The sequence below is a fragment of the Marmota flaviventris genome, chromosome 11 (genome assembly GCF_047511675.1).
Source record: "Marmota flaviventris isolate mMarFla1 chromosome 11, mMarFla1.hap1, whole genome shotgun sequence".
Lineage (NCBI taxonomy): Eukaryota > Metazoa > Chordata > Mammalia > Rodentia > Sciuridae > Marmota > Marmota flaviventris.
In genome coordinates, this window is record NC_092508.1 from 69062997 (window position 1) to 69089333 (window position 26337).

General features: G+C 35.0%; 1 protein-coding gene across 2 annotated transcripts in view; it reads left to right on the top strand.

Moving 5' to 3' along the window:
- Positions 1 to 21155, top strand: part of Ifih1 (interferon induced with helicase C domain 1) — a 55899-nt gene extending 34744 nt beyond the window's left edge. For both annotated transcript variants that reach the window (XM_027937936.2, XM_027937937.3), the window contains exons 7-17: positions 4818 to 5028; positions 5901 to 6118; positions 7190 to 7306; positions 8980 to 9103; positions 9610 to 9888; positions 10337 to 10596; positions 14365 to 14514; positions 15787 to 15948; positions 18145 to 18335; positions 18856 to 18946; positions 19046 to 21155. In XM_027937936.2, the coding sequence (XP_027793737.1) occupies positions 4818 to 5028; positions 5901 to 6118; positions 7190 to 7306; positions 8980 to 9103; positions 9610 to 9888; positions 10337 to 10596; positions 14365 to 14514; positions 15787 to 15948; positions 18145 to 18335; positions 18856 to 18946; positions 19046 to 19225 (1983 nt within the window). In that variant the 3' untranslated portion in view covers positions 19226 to 21155. The remainder of the gene's footprint in view (positions 1 to 4817; positions 5029 to 5900; positions 6119 to 7189; positions 7307 to 8979; positions 9104 to 9609; positions 9889 to 10336; positions 10597 to 14364; positions 14515 to 15786; positions 15949 to 18144; positions 18336 to 18855; positions 18947 to 19045) is intronic.
- Positions 21156 to 26337: the final 5182 nt, after the last annotated feature.

Sequence of the window (26337 nt, forward strand, 5' to 3'; positions counted from 1 at the left end):
ATAACATTAAATGTGACCATTTTTCTTTAATACTTTATATGAAGGTATGTGAAGGGCATCTTAATTAATAGATATATGTTTTCTTCATTGTGAAACAAAATCTAGGTATTTGAGCCTTACTAAAATAGATGAGAATTTGTTAATTTATAAATTTGCAGATTGGGGATATTAGTTTTTGCCATTTTGTGGAATAAAATTGAGTATATTTTTCATGACCAGGAATAGACTTTTTCCCATTCTCGTGAATTTCTTTACAGAAAACTCACCAGTCAACTATAAAACTTCCTATATTTTTAGTATTTCTTTATGCCCAAACTTTCATCCATCATGTTGTTCCAAATGTATTTTGTATATATCTGCTATGTCTAAAACTACTCCTTTACACATTTATACCCTCTTTTACACATTTACTTTGTGAGAACTTATTTATTTTTTATTTAATTGTTGGTAATGGTGATGCATTAGAAATTATTTGTCTATAACCTTTCATATATTTCCTTTGTGATGGATATTACTTTTTAGAATAAGTTTGAATCCTATTTCTGCCTAACAGCAGTGTGATCTCAGACAAATTAGTTGCCTCATCTGTAAAATTAACAAAATAATAATAACCATGTTCTGAAATCTAAATTAGATTGTGTGTGTGTTGATAAAAAGTCTCATAATGATTCAATAAATATTAACTCTTTCTCCCATTCATTCTCCTCACCTTTGTAACTAATGAAATCAAACACTTTAACCAGAGAATAGGTTTAGTGTCAGATCCAGAGACAGAACAAAGTTAATAGGATTCAAAGCTACTTAAACTGATTTTTTAACTACAACTTAGCTATTCTGCTGTTTTTCAAACTCATCCTCAACATCTACCCTGTCAAAGGGCTCACTTTCCCTACTTATCTGTCTCTTTGTTAATTATACCACCTCCTCCGAACCATACAGCCTCAAAACCTAGGGGCCAATTTTTATTCATTTACTTCTGTGTTTCCTTTATGTGGCCACAGGGGCACAGAGCAGTAGCGCTGGACAGGGCCTTTGAGATCCAGATTTCTTCCTTGGTGGAGTCATTCTCTTATTTCCACTGAGTAACTTCAAATATCAAGGAGATCTCCTGTCTATAAGACAGCCCCAGTCATTCTTTGACATACTGACACTGTTAGAAAGCCACACATGTATTCATCCAGATTTGCTTCTCTGAAACTCATATGCATTATTTGCAGTTTTTTCCTCTGTATTTCTGAAAAATAAATCATAATTCTCCTACCTTACAACAGCCCTTTGTGAAAGAGTCCTGTGAGTCCTATGTTACTTTTCTTTTTGTCCCCTAGGATAAATGTCCACAGTTCTTTTAATTGTTGATATAACAGGGTTTCCAGGCCTTTCATCATTCTTAGTTCTCATATTCTTCCAAAACTTTATCCAGAACCCTCTTAAAACACAGAGTCCAGAGCAGAACAAAATACTCTAGCTATGGTCTTACCATTGAGGTGTACAGGAGATACATGATATAGCACTCACCCAGCCTGTGACTTGGTTTGCTTTGACAACTACAGACTCATCTGCACCTTACCATGAACTCAGAACCCCATTTCCTTTTCTTCTGAAAATCTGTTAAGCTAAAGTTAACTTATTTTTGTGCAGTTAAGTTTTTAACCTAAATGCAAATACTTGTGCTTCTCTCTTCATATTGCTGATGTTGCCCTATCATTTCAGGTCTCATGATGTTGTACGTGTCTAATGCACTTTCCTTTCTATGAGACTTCCTATCTCAGTGCTTTATTCTAGTTAGGAAACTTTCATCTCCTCAGATCTAGGTGATTTTTATGAATGCTCATTTATAGCCATGTTTAAATGTTAATTCATCCTCACTCTTCACATTCACTGCATTTTGTCTTGTGAAAATTTGAGGATATAACTTGAGTCCCTGAGCTTCCCTGTTGTTTTTCTCCCTAGAAATACTAGAAATCCCTCCACTACTTCTCCCATCTACGTCATAATTGCATAATTTCTTATTCCATTTTTTTATTTTAGAGTAATTTCACTTTAATTACTTTTGGTGAGTCAGGAAATCTCTGGTCCAATAAGTAAACTTAACCTGCATTCTGCTTTTAAGCCTAACAGGAAGTTACTGTAACCTTTGATCTAGAAAAGAGAAATCATGTTTCCTAATACCCTTTACTTTCATCTCCCTTCCTCCATCCTTTCCAAAGTTATAGCCTTCAAATGCAGGGAGAAATGAAAACACCACCTGTGCTCCCAGACTTTTCATTTCCTATCTAGGGCTTCAACATCATGAGAGATAAATCCCAGGTTCCTTCAGATGCTATAATGTAGCCCCATATGATTCAGCAGAAGTGGGTAGCAGTTGGGTTTGATTAGTCTTGGCAGGCACTCTGTCACATCTCAGGAAAAGGCTCCAAGAGGACCACACACCTCCCAATTAGCCATGTCAGACTTGCATCTGGCTTTCTCTGTGTCCTTCAATAGGAAGTCAATGCCACCCAGAGTGATTATCAGGACTTCCAACACCTGCTCTTTCCTGTGACAATGTTTTTGTTTTGCAGATAAGAGGATGCTGCTTCCTTAGAAGGTTTTGACTCCTCTTTTATGGGTAGAAGTTGATATGTCACTCCATGATCCAGAGATTTTTTAATTATGCCATTCAGCATGAGTGTATTTAAAAACATATCCAAAGCACATTCTGTTCTCAAGGTATCTACAGTTTAGAAAGGAGATGAGAGATGTATGCTAATACTATAACTGATATTTTATTGCACTTTATAAAGTGCTCTGTTGTACATTATCTCATTAAAACCACACAGTGACTCTATAAGGTAGTCATGATTATCCCATTTTTTTTTTCCATCAGAAAACTGAGGCTCCAACTTTAATTGGCCTTCCAGGGGTCATCCAGCCAATAAGCATCAGAGAAGAGAACTGAACCCTTATCCTCTAAAGTCAACCTGTTCTCTTTCCACTACTTCTGCCACTCAAATGAAAGGCAAAGTGGTGTATCAGGGAAGTTTTCTGAGTACTGGAAACATGGCAGCTTCTACTACATTTAATTTTCACAACCCTATGACAGGTCCACACATTACCCTTAGTTTTGAAGGAATGGAGACACTTGAGACGAATCAGATCTTGTCCAGGTCACACACAATCAAGCAGCTGGAGTGGCTCTTTTCAGGGATGTTTTGCTTCTGAGACCTGCTTTTTCTTTCCACCACATTCATTTTCCATTCTCTTCTTCAGAATCTTTGTGACTCAGATTACTCCTGTTGTCTTACCCAGTGCAAACAATGCTTCTAGAAAAATGAATCAGTGATGGCTTTGTGGGAGAGACAGAAGAGTTGTGGCACTCACATTTTGAAGTCTTAAATGTCACGTGGGAGCTTCACTAAAGTGAAGAATTTAGGGCTCTGCTCTCAGGTGGTCCCTAGATACGGCAATCCTTGAATGGGGCTCAAGAGTCTGCGTTTTCCAAATCTCTTAAGTGATTTTGTGGCAGGTAAACCAGAGAGAATTTCTTTTGAAAAAAACACTGAATGACAGTTCTTCTCATTACCCCCTTCTACCCTGTGGTAATGTTTTTCACTTGCAAACCTTGATTATTGATTTTAAGACTATTTTGCTTCCATGGATTCCATTTTTACCTCTTCCCTTTTCCCCTCCCCAGACATTTATTCCTAGAAGCCTCTATCATTTCTACTGAATAATAATAAATAATAATGAAAAGCCTGTTCTTTGTGTGCTACCATTCTCCACCAGGGAGATCAGCCAGCCCTTATTTAACACATAAGTGGGATCACCTCAAGTAAAAAGAATAGCAGATATTCCACTGTTTGCACTATCAGGTAATCACATCACGAGGAAAATATTGTGCATTTGTTGAGGCTTGCCCTTGAAACTCTTCCCGGCAACTATCTTTCATACTACATAACCCTGGACTTCCAGTGTATAAATCCTATTAGAAAAGGACCCTCCCCCAATCCAGTGACGACTAATATGAAGCATTGCAGTGTCAATCCGGCCAACTTCAGCAGTCATTGCAACATACAGAGTCAGCTGAACAAGATAGAAAGTTGTCCCCTTCTTTTGCCAAGTGTATTTGCTCTTTGGTTTTTGCTCGGTCACCAAAGCTGTTCCAGTTGTTCATTTCCTCACTTCCTACCCAGGCTCCCAGTCATGCCTTTCCTCTTTGCTCTTGGTTTCCTGCTCTTTCTAATTGTTCAGGTAGGTTGCTTTTAGCCTGATCCACAAACTAACATTGAGGATAAATCACCTCTATACACCACTCGTAAGGATCCTATGAACAGTTACATTACATTTAAAATACTCTTGTTAGTGTTCACAGTCTGGCCCTGCTGTGCAAATTAAAAATATATTTCTTATCCCATTTCAGTTTCAACTTATGTCCTTACTAACACATGGCTGAGTAGATTCGAATTCCCTCTTAAACACTTCCTTTGAGGGATTAGTTGTTTCTTCCTCTTTTCTGTCATTTTGTATTCACTTCTCCAAGAGAATTATTACATTGCATTACTTTTTTTTTAGTCTTGATAATTGTGCTTAGCTAGACTGAGTTGCTCTAAGCCATTAACCATAGCCCAAACACCTTTATGTTCCAGATATGACGTCACACCTAACAAGCATGCAATAAACATTCATTGACAGATGAATATAAGAATTGGTTGTTATGCCTAATTAACTGATAAGGCAAACATGTCTCTTAATGTTTCACACATAGTAGGCCTTTGATCAATACCATTTACTTTGATTTTGCTTTCTCTCTTTTTGTTTTTATCTTTTCATTTTTTAAGGTAATTTTAGCTGAACAGCTCTTCCTCAAAGAGTTCAAACCATTTTTGAAGAAATGGTATCATGTTATTGGGTTAAGTGGTGATACCCAACTGAAAATATCTTTTCCAGAAGTTGTCAAATCCTATGATGTTATTATCAGTACAGCTCAAATCCTTGAAAACTCCCTCTTAAATTCAGAAAGTGGAGAAGATGCTGGTGTCAGTTTGTCAGGTTGGTAGAAGTGTTTGTTTTTAGAAAAAGAAAAAATAGTAATAATGTTGATAGTAAAAGAGGTTGAATTATTTAAATAATTTTTAAAATGTTGATGAGAAGTTAGCCTTCATTTAGATTGTCTTTCATGTTTTAAGATTTCACTAAAACCCTTCACTTACTGGGAGAAACAAACAAAAAGTTAAGTTTTTCTAGATCACTTTTATCTTCATAAGAATACCATTATTAAATCAAGCACTCACTGGATTCTCTGTTTACTTCTGACAAAATTTTTTTATTTGCTAAGAGATTCCATTAGAACCATGGCCTTCTCTGCAGAGTGAAAAAAACAATCCTTCCTATTTTCTGGGACGGGTTGAGAAGGTAGGATATTGGCAGGGAAAGTCTAAAAGTAATTATAACAATTAAATACAATCCTAAAACAAAATTTTCTCTTTTTAAATAGTGCATAATTTTAGTTGATGTAATAAAAATAAAGATTGCCAACCCAAAATGAAATATTTTATTAAACAACCAAAGGATAATCCTGAATGCTTAAAAAAAGAAAAAAGAAAAAAAAAAGCAGGCTGTAAATTTCACTTCCTAACACTTTAGCTTTATGAACTAACACTTTAGCTCTATGAACTTTCTGAAACCCATCTATTAAACAGGTATAGTATGTAACAGGTATAGCTTGGTGAATAGTATCCCATACTTAGGAATACACAGATTGAGTGAGTGATTAGATTTTCTCCTACAATTTGAAACAGAATAGTGCCAGTCTCTTGCCCAAGAAAGACATCCCCATGGCCACTTGATTTGCTAGTTTCAGGGTACTTCTCTCCCTGTAGCTTTCAGGTATTGCAAAATTAACCATTTGATTTTCCTCTAAGACTTCTCCCTCATTATTATTGATGAATGTCATCACACCAACAAAGAAGCAGTCTATAATAACATCATGAGACGTTATTTGAAACAGAAGTTGAAAAACAAACGTCTGGAAAAAGAAAACAAACCAGTGATTCCCCTGCCTCAGATATTGGGCCTAACAGCTTCACCCGGTGTTGGAGGTGCCACAAAGCAAGCCAAGGCTGAAGAACACATTTTAAAAGTAAGTCATGAACTTTACATATCATCAAGAAGCTAAAACAAATAACAATGTTTCTTGGACTTTTTAAGTAAGGTTGAATTCAAATGTCATGATCATCAGTTAAACTAAATCTCTTTGCTGTAACTATGGTAAATACACTTAATCCACAAAACAGTGATAAAACTTAAATAACTGTGATGCAGAAGAGCATAACATTTATGAAGAGTAGATATAACTGATGAGCAGTTGAGACAAACAGAATGCCTTCTCAAATATTCTACAACTTAATGACCTATTCTATATAAAAATGTGCATAGATTATTTTATAAATTTCACGCATTATAGCGTCTTACACCATGAGTGGTAAAACTGAATATTTTCTGTGTCTTTTCGGTTATGTGTCTTTCTATGAATCTGAGCTACTCAAATTAAATGGGAAATAGAAATATGAGGATCTTTCATTAAAGATGAAATTGTCAGCTACCCCAGAATGGTGAAGCCATGTAAACCACTCAAGTGTTAAAGATCTCAAGTGTGAAGTGAATCAGAGTAGCCCAAGAATTGCATTTGTGTGTTAAGTCCTTTAGAGTTAAATTCAGTAAAAATCTTTAGAGTACATATCATTCAGAGGTGCAATTTTTGGCTTCAAGATAAAATTTATCATTGGAATTAGGAACTAACTCCAGTATAATCTATGCACAAAGGGATAAGGCTGCTTCCAACTTTGCACTGTCTTCATTATATGAAGAGGTTGGTAAAGTGTTCCATGGTTGTCAAGATGATCTGTAATACGCCTGTATAATATGATTATCTCATCTCCATTCTCTGTCAATCTCTGTAAATTGCTGTACTCTTTTCATGTCCAATTTTCCAGCTGCAGAATGGAATTTAAGAGATGAGAAGAAATATACTTTTTGCTATAATTATTCACCAACTTGATTTAGAAGCTTCTTTTTACTACTTACATGATATTTTATGCTACATATTTATGCCGCAAATTATATACTACATATTCCTTACACAAAAACTAACACTGAATCAATTATAAGGGGAAAGTAATTGTTTGAACATTTTAAAATATCTCTTCTCCAGATATGTGCCAATCTTGATGCATTTACCATTAAAACTGTTAAAGAAAACCTTGAGCAACTCAAAGACCAAATAAAGGAGCCATGCAAGAAGTTTGTAATTGCAGATGACACCAGAGAAGTATGTTCTTAACATTTTATATCTATTTGATTGTCAATGCCATATTCAATTAAAAGATGGCAAAAGCTATTTTATACTGACCATCTGGATAATACTTAAAAATTTTTGCAAACAAGTTAAAGTTTTATGCTTTCAAAACTTGGTATTGGGCAGCAAATCACTGATGCTAATTGTTTCCTCCATTCATCTTTTAGTTTTCTAGTTTATGTAAAAAGTAACTCAGTAACTGGCTACATGTGAGCCTTGGAGGGATACAGGTCACAGGCATGAGGCTAAGGAGCAGTGTTCTGAACTAGAGGGATATGACAGTGAACTTTATCCTTTTTACTCTCTTGGTGACTTCCAGGATTAGTTTTCTGACATTCCACAGAGCCATTTTGTTGCTACCAGATTAAAGTTGGCAATGATAATGGAAATTTTACCTAATTTGCATATCTGCATATTTACTTTCTTGGGGAAAATGCTATAATAATAAAGGAGTGAAATATTTAATTTAGTGGTGTTTCTCTAATGAATATTTTTATTGATTATAAAAATCAACTGAGAGTCAATTTGGACATTATGACCAGTAGGTTATATAAATACTATTTTTTGTAAAATCGAAAAAGCATGATGAATTTTAGCTATTTTCATTTAATCACATTGAAAATACAACTCGTAAGAATATTGAGAATAAGGGAAATGATATATGTGCAGTAAACAATACTGTGATTAAAATGTAGTAGGCACTAAACCAATGTTAGTGACCAACCTTCATAATTTTTTCAATTCTGAAAGAGTACTATCTGTTTGAGGTGTATGCACACATTCAAATGTACTTTATTCACTTTCACTTTTTTTATTCATTCAGTTTTATTTGATATGTTTACATGCATGTTTCTACTCATAATCATTAAAAAATTCTTATGATATTTTTGAAAAGAATTTCTTCTTTCTTAGCTTACTAACTTCTTGATACACTTTTAATACACTTTTTTATCAAAGTATAACACATGCACAGAAAAGCACAAATCATAAGTGTACTAATTTGTGGATTTTTCATAAACTGAACACATCAATGCAAATAAAATACAGATAAAGACATAAAACATGGCCAGTGCCTGAAAATTCCTTCCTCCCCCTGTCAATCACAGTGTCCCAAGGAGAACTACTATCCTGATTTTAAAACCAAAGATGTGTTTTGACTGATATTGAAATTTATAAAATGGAATCATATAGCATAAACTATGGCATATTTTTCTTTTTTCAAACTAAGGTTTTTATTTTGATAAAAACAATATTGAAAACAGTATTAAATTTGTTTGAATTTTGAAGTGCTTCTTTAATTTGTTGACTTTCCAAGTACTTGTGACATTAATTCAATGTGTTTTTAAAATTACCTTTAATATTTAGGATTTATATCATTCATTAATTTTACTTCTGTAAAACTTTTAAATTAGAAATTACAGCAGAGGCATATGGTGTTAGTATGGGTATGGCTTGATGTTAGAGGTAATAAAAAGCTGAAAAAAATAAGTACAATGTACAAAGATGTGATTAGAGATTATCTTGTTACATTGTCTAGGCAAAGATTCTCAGTCAAATTTATTATAACATATAAACAAATTTAACAAAGATAACATCACTCCATAACAGCATAAATATGTAAGAATAAGTGTATAATTTATTTTTAGGATCCGTTTAAAGAGAAACTTGTAAAAATAATGACAAGCATTCAAAATCACTGCCAAATGAGTCCAACATCAGATTTTGGAACTCAGCCTTATGAGCAATGGGCCATTCAAAAGGAAAAAAAAGGTAATTTGGGTTTGAACTAACAGTTTATCGCATGTTTACACCAAGATTTGAGATGATTATAGCACATACTCACAAGCAAACTGTAAGCAAATAGAATATCAAATTGAGTTTCTGTATTCTGTATGGGACAAGCTTAAACATGTTCTAATCCCTTATCTGAGGAAAGAAGTACCAATTCATCCAGTTTTCTCTTTCATTTATTGTATATTTAAAGTAAGAAGATTAGTACTAACAGCTGTCTCTCATGGCAAGCTCCACTGACAGGTTTGTCATGTCATTCCTGCATGGATCAGGTACACTTTCTGGCTGATGCAGAGTTTAAGTCAGCTTGTCAAGGAGTTGGGAACTGTTTCCCCCTTTGAGAATTCATGACACATTTTAAGCGGTACCTTGATCATTTCAAAATGAAGGTGAAGCTGATTTTGGAGTCATCATTTATTTAAGTCTGCAGCACAGTCATAGGGGGCTTGCTTGCTATTTCTCTTACACAGTGTATTCTTTCACAGCTGCTAGAGAAGGAAATCGCAAAGACCGTGTGTGTGCAGAACATTTGAGGAAATACAATGAAGCCCTGCAAATTAATGACACCATTAGGATGATCGATGCGTACAAGCACCTTGAAACATTCTATAATGATGAGAAAGAGAAGAAGCTTGCAGTTGTGGAACACGACAGTGACACAAGTGTGGATGAAGATGATTGTGATGATGATGAAGATGAGGGTGATTTAAAAACACCTTTGAAGTTGAACGAGACTGATAAATTTCTCATGACTTTATTTTTTGGTAAGATTCAAAGAAACATATCTTCAACAGTCTTACCTCTTTGATACGAATCACCGCTTCTTGTAAGCAATCCCAGAGTCCCTCTTAAAAATTTATTTTCAAAGAAGAAAGCCCACTCCTAACTGATGTGACCAGATTAGGGATTACTTGCATGGTATAATCAACCACTTGATGATCCATTTTACTATCAAAATGACTGCAATGAATTTATTAATCAGACCAGCCTGATATTAGATATAGCATAAGATCAATGATAGATAAGTCACATCTCAGTGTATCACTACATAAAATTCTCTAGTGTAATTGTAGTTTTTAAAACTAATTTATTTATTCTTTAACAAATGAAACGTATATATTCATGATGTACAAAATGATGTTTGATATATATGTGTTGTAGAATGGCTAAGTGAAGCTAATTAATATTAATAATTATAATTATTTCTTAAAGAAAACAAAAAAACGTTGAAAAAACTAGCTGAAAACCCAGAACATGAAAATGAAAAGCTGACCAAATTAAGAAACACCATATTGGAACAATATACCAGGACCGAGGAATCTGCACGAGGAATAATTTTTACAAAAACACGACAGGGCGCATATGCCCTTTCCCAGTGGATTTCTGAAAATGAAAAATTTGCTGAAGTAGGAGTGAAAGCCCACCATCTGATTGGCGCCGGCCACAGCAGTGAGTTCAAGCCTATGACACAGGTGCAAACGCTCTTTTGGACTTCTTTTCTTATGCCACTATTATCAGTCTCAAATTGCTTGTAATGCTTTTCATCATCTCTCCCACTTAAAATACTTTTACAGAATGAAACACCGGTTCTTCAAATCAAGTTTAATAATAGTCTACTCTGGTATTTGATAAGCTAAGCATTGTCTTAAGAGTCTGGTTTTTTTTTTTTTTCCATACTTGGAGGAAGATTTAAGTTGGGTTTCTCTTTCAAAAATTAACAACCCAATACAGTGTAGAGAAAAATGTTTTTTTTTTTTCAAGGTTTTTGTTTTATTTCATTTTTATCTTATTATACTATTTATTGTGTGTTAGAGTCTGTAAACAAGTCTGGATGGCGCCTGGCACTGCGGCAATTGTGTGCACAGTAAAATAACACTTGGGGAGAAAAAGACCCTCATAGACATTTCATGCATGAGTACAACAACCATCTCTTTATTTTTCTTTTTTTTAATTTATATATGACAGCAGAATGCATTACAATTCTTATTACACATATACAGCATAATTTTTTATATCTCTGGATGTATACAAAATATATTCGCACCAATTTGTGTCTTTATACATGTACTGTGGATAATAATGTCCATCACATTCCACCATCATTTCTAACCCCAAAACCCTTCCCTTCCCCTCTGCCCTATCTAGAGTTCTTCTATTCTTCCCACGTTCCCCCTCCCTACCCCACTATGAATAGCCTCCTTATATCAGGGAAAACATTTGGCATTTGGTTTTGGGGGATTGACTAACTTCACCTAGCATTATATTCTCTAACTCCATCCATTTACCTGCAAATGCCATGATTTTATTCTATTTTATTGCTGAGTAATATTCTGTTTTGTATATATGCCACTTTTTTATATCCATTAATCTAGAAAAAGCAAAAAAATAAGAGACCCAGAATAGCTAAAGGAATCCTTAGCAAGAAGAGTGAAGCAGGTGGCATCACTATACCAGACCTTAATCTATACTACAGAGCAATAGTAACAAAAACAGCATGGTATTGGCACCAAAACATACTGCTAGACCAATGATACAGAATAGAGGACACAGAGACTAACCCACAAAATTACAATTATCTTATGTTAGACAAAGGCACCAAAAACATGCATTAGAAAAAAGACAGCCTTTTCAACAAATGGTGCTGGGAAAACTGGAAATCCATATGCAACAAAATGAAATTAAACCCCTATCTCTCACCATGCACAAAACTCAACTCAAAATGGATCAAGGACCTAGGAATAAAACCAGAGACCCTGCGTCTAACAGAAGAAAAAGTAGGCCCTAATCTCCATCATGTAGAATTAGGCCCCAACTTCCTTAATAAGACTCTTGCGGCACAAGAATTGAAATAAAAAATCAATAAATGGGATGGATTCTAAATAAAAAGTTTCTTCTCAACAAAAGAAACAATCTGTGAGATGAATAGAGAGCCTACATCTTGGGAGCAAATCTTTACCCTTCACACATCAGATAGAACACTAATCTCTAGGGTATACAACCATCTCTTTTTAGAGTAAAATGTTCTTCTGAAGGCTGAAGTCATACTGACCCCCAAGTCTTGCTGGACAAGGAGATACTTCAGTTCTGTTATGGACATCATCATTCAGGCCAACGGAGCAAACTAAATCTATTTGAGCATGTTTTTAGAAAAAAGAATTTGGGAATTGTTCACAATAACTCTCCATATACCCTGTACATGCACTTATGTTAAGTTGCCTCTAAAATTTAAAGCCAGATAAAGCACTGTTTTCTTTGGGCAACAAGCTTATTTCTTCATAGTATCAGAATCAATCTACTTAATCTTTGTTTTCAGTTAGTATTTTTTTGTTGTGGTGACCAAAAGGCCTGACAAGAGCAATTAGAAGAGGAAAAGTTTATGTGGGAACTCATGATTCTCTGGGCTCAAGATGAGACAGAATATCATGGTGGAAGAGTGTGGTAGAGGGAAGCAGAGAGCTTTCTCAACAAGGACAAAATATATATCCCAAAGGCATGCCTCTAAGAACCCGCCTCCTCCAACCACACCCTACCTTCCTTCAGTTACCACCCAGTTAATCCCTATGGGGGATTAATTCACTGATTAGGTCAAGGCTCTCATAACTCAATCATTTCATCTCTAAACTTTCTTGCATTGTCTCACACATAAACTTTTTGGGAATACCTCATAGGGACTGTTTTTGCCCTGGCTTCTGGGTGGCTGAAAGGCCAAACAGAAGTTCAGTCGCACAGCCTTTGAGTTAATCCTTGTAAGTATTACATCCAAACTCTTTCACTCTAGGTCTTTTATTTCTTATTATATTTATTAGTTTAATGTTGAGACTTTTGTTGCAAGTGGCCTTGGCTCCTGTTTGAAAAGGGATGAGGTACAAGTGAAAATCCTGTTTTTAAACTACTTCTGCTCCTTATCCACTTCAAATCTGGGGGTTACATGCCCAAATCTGGAACCTCTTCCCTTCCTTACCCCTCTGAATTCTTCATTTCCCACCCTGGTACACTGGAGTGAATTTATACTTTAGAAGAGGAGTTGGCATCTACTTGATGTGATTTAAAGATCTGATAGTATATCTGAAATTTCATTATTAAAGTTATTGCTTTGAATTAAGGCACAGGCATCTTCTGATAAAATCCAAGGACATATTAGTTTTATCAGCAGATGTGAAGACATGAGGAAGAAATCCTTAAAGACTCAAGAGGGGCCTTACTAGAGAATTCTCCAGCAGTTAGGAATCAAATAACAACCTATGCTGCCCCTAAGAAGAAAGGGATCAGAGGCACATGATTTATTAGATGGCTTATTTTGTTGAATGTATAGGAACAAAAGATAGAGTGAATCTGTATCAAAGAGTGTTGATAAAGGCAGTCATATGAAAATTTAAAACAACACCAGTTACATCAGGCTAGGTTCATGCTCACCTATTCTTCCTATGCAGGGACCAAAGGGCATATTTTAATATATTAATATTGACTTTCAAAATCCAGAATACTTGTTATTTAAAAATACTTGTAAATCTGTTTTTAATAACCTATTCTTCCATCTTTGTTATCCCATTGAATACATCCAATATTGATCTTGCTTAAAACTAGTAAGATATAAGGCCACCATAAACTCTCAGTGTACCCTGTACCTGCACTCATGTTAAGTTGCCTCTAAAATTCATCTTAGACTCTTATCCAGTCCCACAGGAAGCCAGTGTTTTCACTTTCTTATTTGTCCTTTCAGGAACATTCTGTATGTTTCTTCCCTGAATGATTCTGAAAATGACCAAATGCAGTATAGAGTGTGCATTTTTTTTTTCCTGTGACTCAAAACTCAACAATCTATAAAAACATCACTACATCTAATTCTCTGAATATTAAACATTCTGAAGTGAATGTAGTGAAAGTAAAAGCCCGTTTCGGCTTCTCATTGCCATATCCTTTTGTCAGCCAACAGCACCTCCGCCTTTCTTCCTCCCAAATCGCCCATCAGTTTATTTCCTTGGCATAACTGATGATCTTCCCACCTCCAGACTGGAGGAGGGAAATATTTGTGTTATTGTGTGGTAATCCCAGATTGGAAATCAAATGTTGTCTCCCCATCATGTCTTTGTTCAATGCCAAAAACAGATGGCAGCAGATCCGTGTATGATCTAATCCTTTGATTTACACTGACCAGTTGCAATTTATTATTTCTTCTCTTAATTAGAAGATTTTAATGTGTTTAGCATCACAAAATTTAATTTATTGAAATGTTTCCACAGAATGAACAAAAAGAAGTCATTAGTAAATTTCGCACTGGAAAAATAAATCTGCTTATCGCTACCACAGTGGCAGAGGAAGGTCTGGATATCAAAGAATGTAACATCGTTATCCGTTATGGCCTTGTCACTAATGAAATAGCCATGGTCCAGGTACGTTCAGATACCTTTATAATGTGTTAAATTTTCCTTCTATGTTCTGATTGCTTTCTTTTAGTGAAGCAGCAAAAAACATTTTTTTTTTTTTTAGTTTTAAAAACATATTTCCTTTTCTGCTAAAAAGAGCAATCTTGAAGAACTGAGCAGTACTGTCATTTACATTACTGCTGTTTAATTCATTTGACAACCAGATACCTGTTGTATTTTTAATGAAAAACTCTTCTTAGGTTGGTATTTCTGTAACCTGAGACTTCATAGGACCATGGCACTGGCCCCGTATGTAAGAGCCGAGAGGCCTCTTATTCCTAGGATGTCTGTGATCCCCAGTGGGACTAGAAATCTGAACCACACTTTCCCACAAGTGTCTGGCAGACTAACACACCCCAATCTTAGGGAACCCTGATGTTTCTGTATTTTCTTCCCTTGTTCATTCAACTTCTTTATATGTTTGAAATCTTTCATGATAAAATGTTTAGTAAGGGCAGATTTAAAAGTGTCATAAATAAATAAATGAATAAGATTTCCCAGTTTCCATTCAAATTTCACTTTATCTATATCACACCTACATTAGCAGTATTATGGTTACCTTTTGTTGAACATGTACAGGAGTTGTGCTCATTAATAGGTACAATAAGCTTCCTGTAACAATAACTAAAGGGTTTTTATTTATGCTGTAAATCATACCCTTGGATGAAAGTCAAGTCATAGAAGACTAAGATAACCAGGCAGTCATCTAATTAGGAAATAGTTTTATTTCAGAAATTTATTTATAATAAGAGTATGCATTTTTCCTTAAGGATAATATTATAGTTGATAGGCTCCTGAGCTAGGCTACATTTCTGTTACTCAAAATGTACCTGAATATCACTTTATTGAGAGGCATAAAAAAATTGTCTCTCTAATGAGCATGTGTCCATGGAAATGTGCTCAGAATCAAATGTAAGATGCCAGGAGCAGATCTGCAGCCTCACCAGCCCTGATGCCAAGGCAGAGATGCCCTTTCTCATGCATCCCTCTTGTCTTCCTGAGGACTTTCAAAGCCAGTGGGAGGGCCTCACCCTCTTCACACTAGAACACCAATTTCCATATTACAGCATATTTTAAGTTTTGAAGAGCTGAATTACAAGAAATAACTAACTATACAAGGAGTAGAGCAATCGTTTGAAGGCAAGTTTGCTGAGCAATAAATATCATTCCAGGCTCAAACCAACAAAGTTTGTAGTGAAGAATAGCCTTTCATTTGCTTGACTTTTTTTATGTTCTCAGGCCCGTGGTAGAGCCAGAGCAGAGGAGAGCACCTACATTGTGGTTGCCCCCAGCGGTTCAGGAGTTCTTGAACGTGAGATAGTTAATGATTTCCGGGAGAAAATGATGTATAAAGCTATACACTGCGTTCAAAATATGAAACCAGAGGCATATGCTCATAAGGTATTGTTTTTGTTCACCTCTAAATTTGGTCTCCATTTAAAAAAAGGCTGGATACGATTACCATTGCTATTACCTCTGTGGCTACTTTTCCAGACAAAAATTGTACTAAATTACAAGTTCCTATTTGCTAAGCTGTGTTTAGTCCAGAATTATCTATAAAGAATCAAGACCTATGGTGGGCAGGAAATTTTTAGGGAGTTTTTGTTCATTATGGTAAAACCAACCATAAACTTTGATAATATAAATTCAGGCTGCCCTGGATATAGAAAGACGAAGGCAACTCACTCATTCAACAAAATCTGGTAATTTTGGATTGATCCAATCTGTTTATACAAGCACATTTTTAAATTCTAGAAATATTTATAAAATGTCCACTTTAAGACAGGCAAGTTCTAGGAGCACAGACAGAACATAGTAACAAACAACACAGATCATACTCCTGCTGAATGAAGCTTATATACTAGTGTGCCACTGGTGATGTTTGGAGAAGAAAAACTAAGTAAAGGTGCAAAAGCAACACCTACACCATATAAAGATAATTGCTAGGGAATTTGAATAGGATGGTATAAAACAAGTCACTAGATGGCTACTTTAATGAGTGTTTGAGGAAATCCTCTTAGAGGTAGTAATACTGAAACTGGATCTGAATGATTAAAAAATTATATATATAAAATGACATATATATATTTTATATATAAAAATGACATATATTATATATATATATATATATATATATATATATATATATATATATATATATATATATATGTCATCTAACTACATCTCAGTTTATTAACACAGTTATGTGAATTGTGTAAAGGAATACAGTGAAAGAAGAATGTATTTCTACAATATTTCAGGAAATCCTTCAAATTACTGAATTAAAGACTGTAACTACTATAATAGCAAACAATCCATTTAGAAGAAAATTCACACCCTTGCATATGGGTGTGAATGTTAGTTTCTTAACATTGGAATTGGCTCTACCCTAAATAGAGCTTCAGGAAAGGGATGCTTTCAAACTGGTGTACAAAACTCTAACCAAGTCCAAGGTTTCCTGGCCAGGTTTATATACAAACTTACATTTTAAAACCCCTTTAGATAGAGAGCAAACCAAACATTTTGGAGTGTCAAACTTTTTCCACAAAATAGTACCACTAGAAAGTTACTGCTTCACATCTAATGTCCAAAAAGAAAGAATCAAATAGATATTTGTAAAGGCTGATATTTCAAGACAAGTTATTTAAGGTGAACGCTAGGACAATATCTGGAATTTATGGGTCAAATTTTCCCAATCATTAAAATAAAATTTTGTGTTAGTCAGCTTTTCATGACTATACTGCAATATCTGAGGTAGGCTACTTTATAAGGAAAAGGTTCATGGTTCCACAAGTACAGGGTTCAAAGAGCATGTTGAAGGCTTATGGTGAGGGCCCCCAGCTATAACCATATTATGGCAGGAGTGCAAGTGTACGTTTTGTCTGTGTGATCTCTCTCCCTGTCCTTGTAAAATCCCCAGGACTCAGTAGTAAGAGTTCTGTCTTAATAACCTAATCTGATCACTCTCCAAAGCCCCACTATAGCCAGACTGTTTCATCTTCTTAGTACTATTAACATGAGAATTGGGGGATTTAACTCTGGCATAAATTGGGTATATAAGTCACATTTAAACCATAGCAGATATGGTCTAGGTCCTTTTTGGCTAAGAGACCTGCTTTCCTAAGACTACTCCAGGTGAAAGAGCTCAGAGCAGTAATGCCAGTGAAGTGTGGTGTGACACTAAATCATAGCTACCAAGATAATGTCTCCATTCATCTCATTTGAGAATCCTTCTCAATGCAGTGCTCAGGCAACCACTAGTATAGGAGGGGAAATCTGTTTTTTATGTCATAGACAGAATTGATATAACTGAAAGCTTCTTAAAAATCAAATCAGATGTCGAAGATCAAGTTGAGGAGCTTAAACATTTCCCTGAAACTTACTCAGTAACTGTTGCTCCATTATTACATTTTATTTGACTTAGGGTGATTATAGGACAGGCTGATAGACTATATTCTTCTGGGGTCATTGTCTCATGATTTCTTTTTACTAGACCACAGCTAAATGTATATTTTTACAACTAAGATCTCAGAATTCTAGGAAACTTATTTCAATAAAACTATGGGGAAAAAATTGACTATTCCTTTCTGTATGCAGATTTTAGAATTGCAGTTGCAAAGCATAATGGAAAAGAAAATGAAAACCAAGAGAAATATTGCCAAGCAGTGCAAGGACAATCCATCAATAATAACTTTTCTCTGCAAGAACTGTAATGTGTTAGCCTGCTCAGGGAAAGATATCTATGTAATTGAGAAGATGCATCATGTCAATATGACAACAGAATTCAAGTGAGTTTGGGAGGACCCAGTTTTTCGTTTCTCTACTAGTGGTAAAGCATACTACATTGTAAACAGTCTTTCAAAATGGTGAAAATAAGGGTCTTTTTTTCAGAAATTATCCTATTTTACTCCCATCCAACTATATTCCCATTTCAAATGTCTATTTCTAAAGTAATCTATGCTGGGACAAGAGAGGAGAAATGTAAATCCCACAGCCATTTTGATACAAGGCACATAATATGCAGATGTTCATATTTGTTCTCAAAGTTTTGAACAACCAAAGTCAAGTTAAAGTAACTAATAGACTGAAAGAAGTCACAAAAGGAAACATGACCCTTGAGAGATTTGTGTGGATAGGGGACATCAACCAGATTTCCCACAATAATACTGGAAGCAGGAGGGATAGAAGGAATGAGGCATGGGATAATACAGGCATGTGGATGAGTCTAGGGTCCAGTGTGGACTTGTTGTCTGCAAATTGGTATTTTGCTAATTCCCAGTAATGACTCTAACTCCTGGATGATTTTAGGAAACTCTATGTTGTGACAGAAAACAAAACACTGCAGAAGAAGTTTGCTGACTATCAAACAAATGGAGAGATCATCTGCAAATGTGGTCAAGTAAGTAAATTGCTGTGGACTCAATTTTACTTTGGCCCAAAGGAATGCTTAGTAGATGTACATTTAATTTTTTCTCTCCTTTTCTCTTTTGTTTTCCAGGCCTGGGGAACAATGATGGTCCATAAAGGCTTAGATCTGCCTTGTCTCAAAATAAGGAATTTTGTAGTGGGTTTCAAAAACAATTCATCAAAGAAACAATACAAAAAGTGGGTTGAATTGCCTATCACATTTCCTGATCTTGACTACTCAGAATATTGTTTGCCTAGTGATGAGGATTAGCATTTGATTCTAGATTCTTTTAAAACATTATCAATTTAACATTTAATATGATTTTGATTAATGTTTTTATTATACTAAAGATCTGATGTGAGAATTAATAAAATCATCATGCTTTCATCTGCATTGAGCCCTCCAAACAACACAACATATTATGCTTGCAATTTTTCATCTTACTGGTTGACAGGATAAAGAAAATCTACCAATAATACTCATTAGGATAGAGCATATAGTACCATTAGAACAGTACTGCAACATAAATGAGAACCCAATGTGCCAATGTCAGTTCTATTACTAATTTTCAGAAGAAAGTTAGACAAAACAGTTCTGAACCTTCCTCCTATATCACTGGAATGTTTATGATATACATAATTTGCTTTTTATTTTATTAGTTTCCTATTGCTGCATAAGAAATCACACAAATTTAGTGGTTTCAAACAACACCCATTTACTGCAGTCCCTGTTCTATTTTGTCAGAAGCCTGGGCAGTGTTCTCTGCCCAGGTTCTCACGAGGCTGAAATTCAGGTGTCAGCCAGTCTGTGTTTTTAGCTGGCGGCACTGAGGGAAGAATCCACTTCCAAGCTCATGTAGAGTTGCTAGAATTTGTTTCTCTGCAGATTCTAACTGGGGTTTCTGGGTTATTTTATTTTATTTTTTTAATTTATCTTTCTGAATGTCCACTGGGACTTGCCCTTATCTCCTAGGAACACCCTAATCTTGTGACCTGCTCAAGGTCCCTTTCCAGCACTGACATTGACCTTTTCAGAGCAGCAGGAGAAATTCCCAAGTCTGCCAAGGTGGAGTCTTTGATGTAACTTTCTGCCAAGGTGGAGCCTTTGATGTAACTTAACTACAACAACATGAGTAACTATTCCATCATATCTTTAGGTCCTGATCATACTCAGATGACTGTTCAGGGGATCACACCTGTGGGTAGGAATATGGGGACCCTAATTAGAATTTTTCCCCCCTCATACCCTGTCCAGTCTCTGCCGTTAATGGCATATATGTCTGTGGGAAAGCACTTTGACAATCATAAAGCACCACAGAAAAATCAGTGTTATCAACATCTTGCATCTTGTTGTTTAAGGTTTACTTCTTCAGCCTTCTCCAAACTTCCTAATAACAGGGTGATGGAAAAATTCAGACTGGTTATTCATGCCTAGGAGATAACCTGTGTCCATGGAGAGAGAAGCTCACCTTCCTGTCCAGAGTTCACCTAAGATTTAGCAGGAAGCAAATGCTAGGTACTACTTAAGAGTAAAGAGAAAATGGCTTCCTCTGATCCTCCCTAACTCCTGGCAGAAGAGTAATCAGGCCAAGTGGTGACACCTTTAATGTTTCTGAATAAAGAAAGCACTATCATATGGAGATAAATGCTGGGCCCATGGTGGTCTGTACCACAGGACATTCTCATATTAGAAAAGCAGCCTCTCTTGTCATGAAGGAGCCACAGGATTGAAATAGAAACCAAAGCTGAACATTTGAACTGACTGTTACCCAGTCTCATAGATGGCTTGCTCCATGGAAACAGTTATCTCAGTAACCAAGATGCAGCACAGCATTGGGGAAAATGAAAATTCTTCTGCCGCTTTGGTAGATAGGTTGAATTCAATTTTATAGAAGACTTGAATCTTTTCTTGATAAGATCTCAGCAAAGATGAATATTAATTAATCTGAGCTCTGGGAGTACAAGAGGACAAAAATTGTGGTTTTCTTAAAATACTTTTTAAAACTCTAACAGACTCCATTTAAAGTATTGCTGTCTTCTAGGATGTTTTGGAAACTATGCAAGAAACCAAATGCATAAAAAAGCTAAATGTACTGCTGTAACATATGTAGACTGGTTTTGAAACATCAACAAATATCAGGTTTTTCCATCTATGTTTTCTATTAACTTTTTTTCAATAAAAATTGTTATTTCTACTTTAAGAGTTTAAAATACATGTTTCAAATAGTATAAAACAATATATGAAGGTACCTAAAAACTTGAACTAAGATGCATATGTCATTTATAAACAAATGTAATTGTGGCATTTTGATTGATTGTTACTGAACAGTTCAATGGTCACACTACTGTTTTAGTGTCACTTACAGAATATGCTGATGACAAGAAGACATCAGTATGGAAGTCAGAAGTTTTAGTTCCCATTTGATTGAGTGACTTTGAATAACCTTGTCACACAGAACCTGTCCTGGAAAACAAAGGGTTAGATTTAACAATATTCAAAGTACCTTAAAACTAAATTGTTATCATAGTACATGCTTCTTGCTGCCTGGTTGCTTATGTTTAAAGATCTTTTCCAATAACTTGTGGTAATATCAGCTATGGGCTGAATAGCTGTTGAGTACACTACACAGTTGAATGTAGCTCATGTCTGTTAAAGGGTTTTCTAGGGATCCCACAGAATGGGTACACTGGCTGGAGTCATATGTCACAAAGCAGGTTCAAAGGATCCAAAAGTGTTAGAAAATTTTAAAACAAACATTTCCAAATCAGTAGAACTTCAGGAGACAATGTGGGTAAGAAATGTAAGGCATAAATCCCAAACAGTCTGAGATCTTTTCAGAACAAATGAAATAAAATATAGTAACTTGGAGTGTGTACAAATATCCTGAATACAAGATATCGAGACAACACGAACATGAATAAGAAATAGTTTCCCAAAGGATGATTAGTACATGTCACAAGTCATTGTTGAAATGTACAGAGCTATTAAAGAGGCAAATATTTTATTCTTTGTAATTTAATAGTCCCTATAGCAGTATAATGCCATGCCTTGGAGAAAGAAGTTTAAGAATTCAATCCAGTTAAATATGAAAACAGAAGAATTTGGAGTTTCTTTCTGTTATTGTTGCTTTTAAGATACAAGAGACCAGAACAGCATTAGCTGATATTGGAGAAGAGCAATAGAAAGAAAATATTATCTTTCTCCACCCTCGAAGTAATTACTCATTGGCTGTTATTGATATTTTCTGCCAAATGCTCTTACTACAATCTTTTCTGGTCACTCTGGTCTTTGCTCAAATAGACACGTGGTTAAAAGTCATTCTTTGCCACCTCTTCAGCAGATATCCCATATGATCTTCAAAAACAAAACCCAGATGTCACTTCCTAGTACAAATCAGATTTCACAATTTTAGAAATGAAGTACGTGGAAGCAAAGGATCATTTGCTCACCCTGAGCAGAATAAAATACTTGCATCCAAAATCTGGTAAACAATTGCATGAGTCATAGTAATGAAGAAAAATGAGAATTCTATTTCCTTCTAAGAGTTATGATGTTATTTTAAAACAACTATAAACTTCTGCTTTTTTTTGGTTTGTGCATTTCTCTTTAATTGGTCTTATTAAATATGTGACTTTATGAATAAGAACATGGAGTCTGGAGTGAGTCAAACTTGGGTTTAGATCTTCACTAGCTTTGTGACTTGGGCAAGCTACTAAATGTCTCTAAGGCCAAGGGAACTAATAACATTGAGAGACTGTTGTGAAAATTTGGATATTGCACAGAACATATCCTACAATTGGCACTTAGCAGGAATTATGTATAAAATATAGTAGCTGCAGTTGCTAGAAGAGTATCAGCAGCATTAGTCATCACAGGTGTCAAGGATACATAATAATATCATTAAATTTTAGACTTATGTTTAATGTTTAAGTAGGACATTGACAAGATTGGAATTCTCCACCTCAACCGTTAACGTACAGCACTAATCCCAAGAAGTTAGCTGTAGCTGTAAGAAAACATGATTATTATGACTATGCTATTCAGTGTAGCTCAGGAGTGAATTTGATGTCCAGATCTCCTATGCATATAATTGAAAAATATGTATCAGTATGAATACAAACACTAACTCGTTAAGTGGCTATTATACTTAACTAGGTCCATTACATAGATGCCATTTTAATTAGATCCTGTCTTCATCTTCAAGTAAGCATGATAATGTTTTTGTTCTGATTCCAGCAACTGCATAGAAGAAAGAGAGAAAAACTGAGATGTCAACAGCAGTTTTTATCTGACACCAATAATCGATGTCTTTTGCTTCTAAACTTTTTCATAGGGCCTAGGTTATAAAACATGGAAAGCATTGAAGATTCTTTATAATTTTATAAAATTTTTGCAGTGTAACACAAAGTCTGTCTTTACATGAAATTAATCATTCCATATGCATCTCATTTGAAGATGAAATGTGACAGAACTGAGCCCTATTTATTATTTTAAAATCCAACAATAGATCAGATCTTATATAGGACTGTGAGAAGATGACCGTTTGTAGGAAATAATATTTAACCATACAATTTTTATATTATACTCAGACCGCTACTTAAGTTGAATCTATTTGAAGACCTATTTCAGTTTTTGATATACTAATTTAAAAAATAGACTTATTTTGACACAAATGGAAGACAGATTTAAGTGATTGATTTAGCGACCTATATAAAATAATAATGAACCAGAGATGAGCATTTTTATATATCTCTTTCAAATCCTGTCTCCTTCTGTCCTCTTTGAGTTTGTGCATCTAACTGTGTACATAAAGAATGACTGGATTTCTGGATGGCTAGTTTTTCTCATTTTGAATCCCTTAACATGTCATGCAAATGAGCTCATAATTCATCAATCTGCAGATTTGTACAATACTAAAGTGACCAAAATAATTGATTTACAGTTATTCTGAACTCCTTTGCCATCTGAGATTAATATCAATTCAGTACCACTCTAACCTTTCTAATACCAAATTTATCCTTTTCTTTGAATTTGACCCTGATTTGTATTTTCATTATTTGACTGTGCACAATTAATTCTAAATGACCTGTTGAGTTCAAAATTACAAATTAATATAATTTTTGTAGGATTTATCTCTTTTGGCAAGTGTATCTTTAAATATTAGCATCTTTTTTGTGTATGACTTTTTTATTTGTTCTAATTAGTTGTACATGATAGTAGAATGTATTTTGACATATTATACATATATGGCTTTGGGAAAGTGACTTTTAATAGAGAAAAAAGATCACATTGGATGGTGCAATACCTAGAAGATTTCTCAGAGTTCTTCTTGGTGGTTGGATGTGTCAAAGATAGATGTTGTAGAGATAGGAAAAATGGAGAACAAGTGATAACCCATAAATGATAATTTACTATCAAATATTATTATGCTTTGAAAAAGCAAGTCATTGGGACTACATTCAGAATATAATCTTATTTGGTTTAAAGAGTATAAATTGGAGCTGATTTTATCAATGTCAGCAACGTGTAGATAAAATAATATTGACGTAAAGGATATTATTAAACTTGCCAGGCATAGTGGTGCATGCCTGCAGTACCTGCAACTCAGGAGGCTGATTCAGGAGGATCTCAAGTTCAAGGCCAGGCTCCGCAACTTAATGGACCCTGTTTTAACATAAAAAATAAAAAGGACTGGTGTTGAGGCCCCATCTCCCGAAATCATGGAGAGTGCACCCTGAAGAACCCAAAGGTGGAGTTCCTGTGTACTAGCTGAAGCCAAGGAGGCTGGAATGCTAAATGCGGCAGGACAGTAATAACTCCTTATGTTAGGCTAATTCTTGTGGGGCACGATGACCCTGGTTAAGGAGAAAAATAAAGCCTCACCTGTACTACCTGCTTCCTACTTAGGTGTATGTTTCCTAGAATTTTGTGAGAACATATCCTATTTTGACACTGGGGGAAATGTTTTCTTAGTACTAGCAAACAAGTTAGTTGTTTTCAATGTTATACCATAGTTAAGATTCAACTTCACACTGCCCTATAAAAGATGTATTGTGCAAAAACAAAGCAGTCTGCAGCTTTGTGGGCTCCCAGCTTCCCCCAATTAACAATTTGTCAATTTTAAGACTCAAGTCTTCATGCACAATTGCGGGACCCAAAGCTTAGCAGTTCACTTGCAGCAGACTGGGAGTTCAGTTGTAACAGCCCTGGTTCAATCCTCAGTGCTAACAATAACAGTAATAATAAACAACTTTACCTAAGTTATTATAGAGTAGTTAAATTAATATTGATATGATTCAACTGTTCTGTACGTTTAGAAGGCAATGAACTAATGAAAGAGAATGCTAACTTCTGATGTAATAGTGATGGAGGAAGTTGGGATTCTTTGAATGAAGTTCAAGGTGAGAGAAAAATTGTGGGTTAACATGGAAGAGAATGAAACCAAGAGAACAGAAACAGATTAAGGTTGGACAGAAAGGCTGTGGCTGTGGCTGCTACCACTTCTGCAACAGAAGATGAATAAAGATGAAGGAAAGATAGAGCTTAATGTAAAGCTACAAAAATAGAGGATGGATGGCATTTATTCTCCTAGAATTAAGCTCTATACTATCTACACAGAGTTGGACTTCAGATTTGATGGGCATGGGGATGTAAGGAAGTAGAAATGACATCTAAACCTGCTTTGATGAATACCAAATGGCTACTCAGGAACTAAAACTTTGCTATACAGTATTAGGTCCAGCTGAATTGGAAATAATAAATGTGGAACTTATGATCAAATAAATATTTACATGCAAGATATTAGAATAAATTCTGTTATTTTTAATATACTCAAAAAGGTTTAAAATGTTATGGTTCTTGTAACACAATAAGGTGGGGATATCTTAGCATGTGGGGTTTTATTTAAGAAAAACTAGACCTAAATTAATTAAAACTAAACTTATGTATTTATTTCGGGAATGTAAAAAAAAATTCAAAAGGAAATTACATTTTATGCAAATAATTTAAATTCTTTTAAACTGTGTTTATCAAGGAGCCATTCAGTTTAGTATAATTACTACCTCTCTTTATCTTTGTTTTTTTCAAAGCTACTCAAATATCTCTCTAAACTTATCCTGCATTTCTTTTTATTTTCCTGACCACTTCTCCCAGGTGGTTTCTTTTATATAGTAAATCAATATGGTTATACTATGTTTGATTCTTGGCCTTTCTCTATTCATTATCTCAGGCTTGATGGATGCCTGAACCACAAATGGTTTTCCACACTAGAAGTGGGGTTTGGATGAGTAGGAAATTTCTTTGACTATTGTTATTACTATTTTTATTATATCAAAATATCAGAAAATAACATTTGTAATCAACTTATTGTCTTATTATCTCCA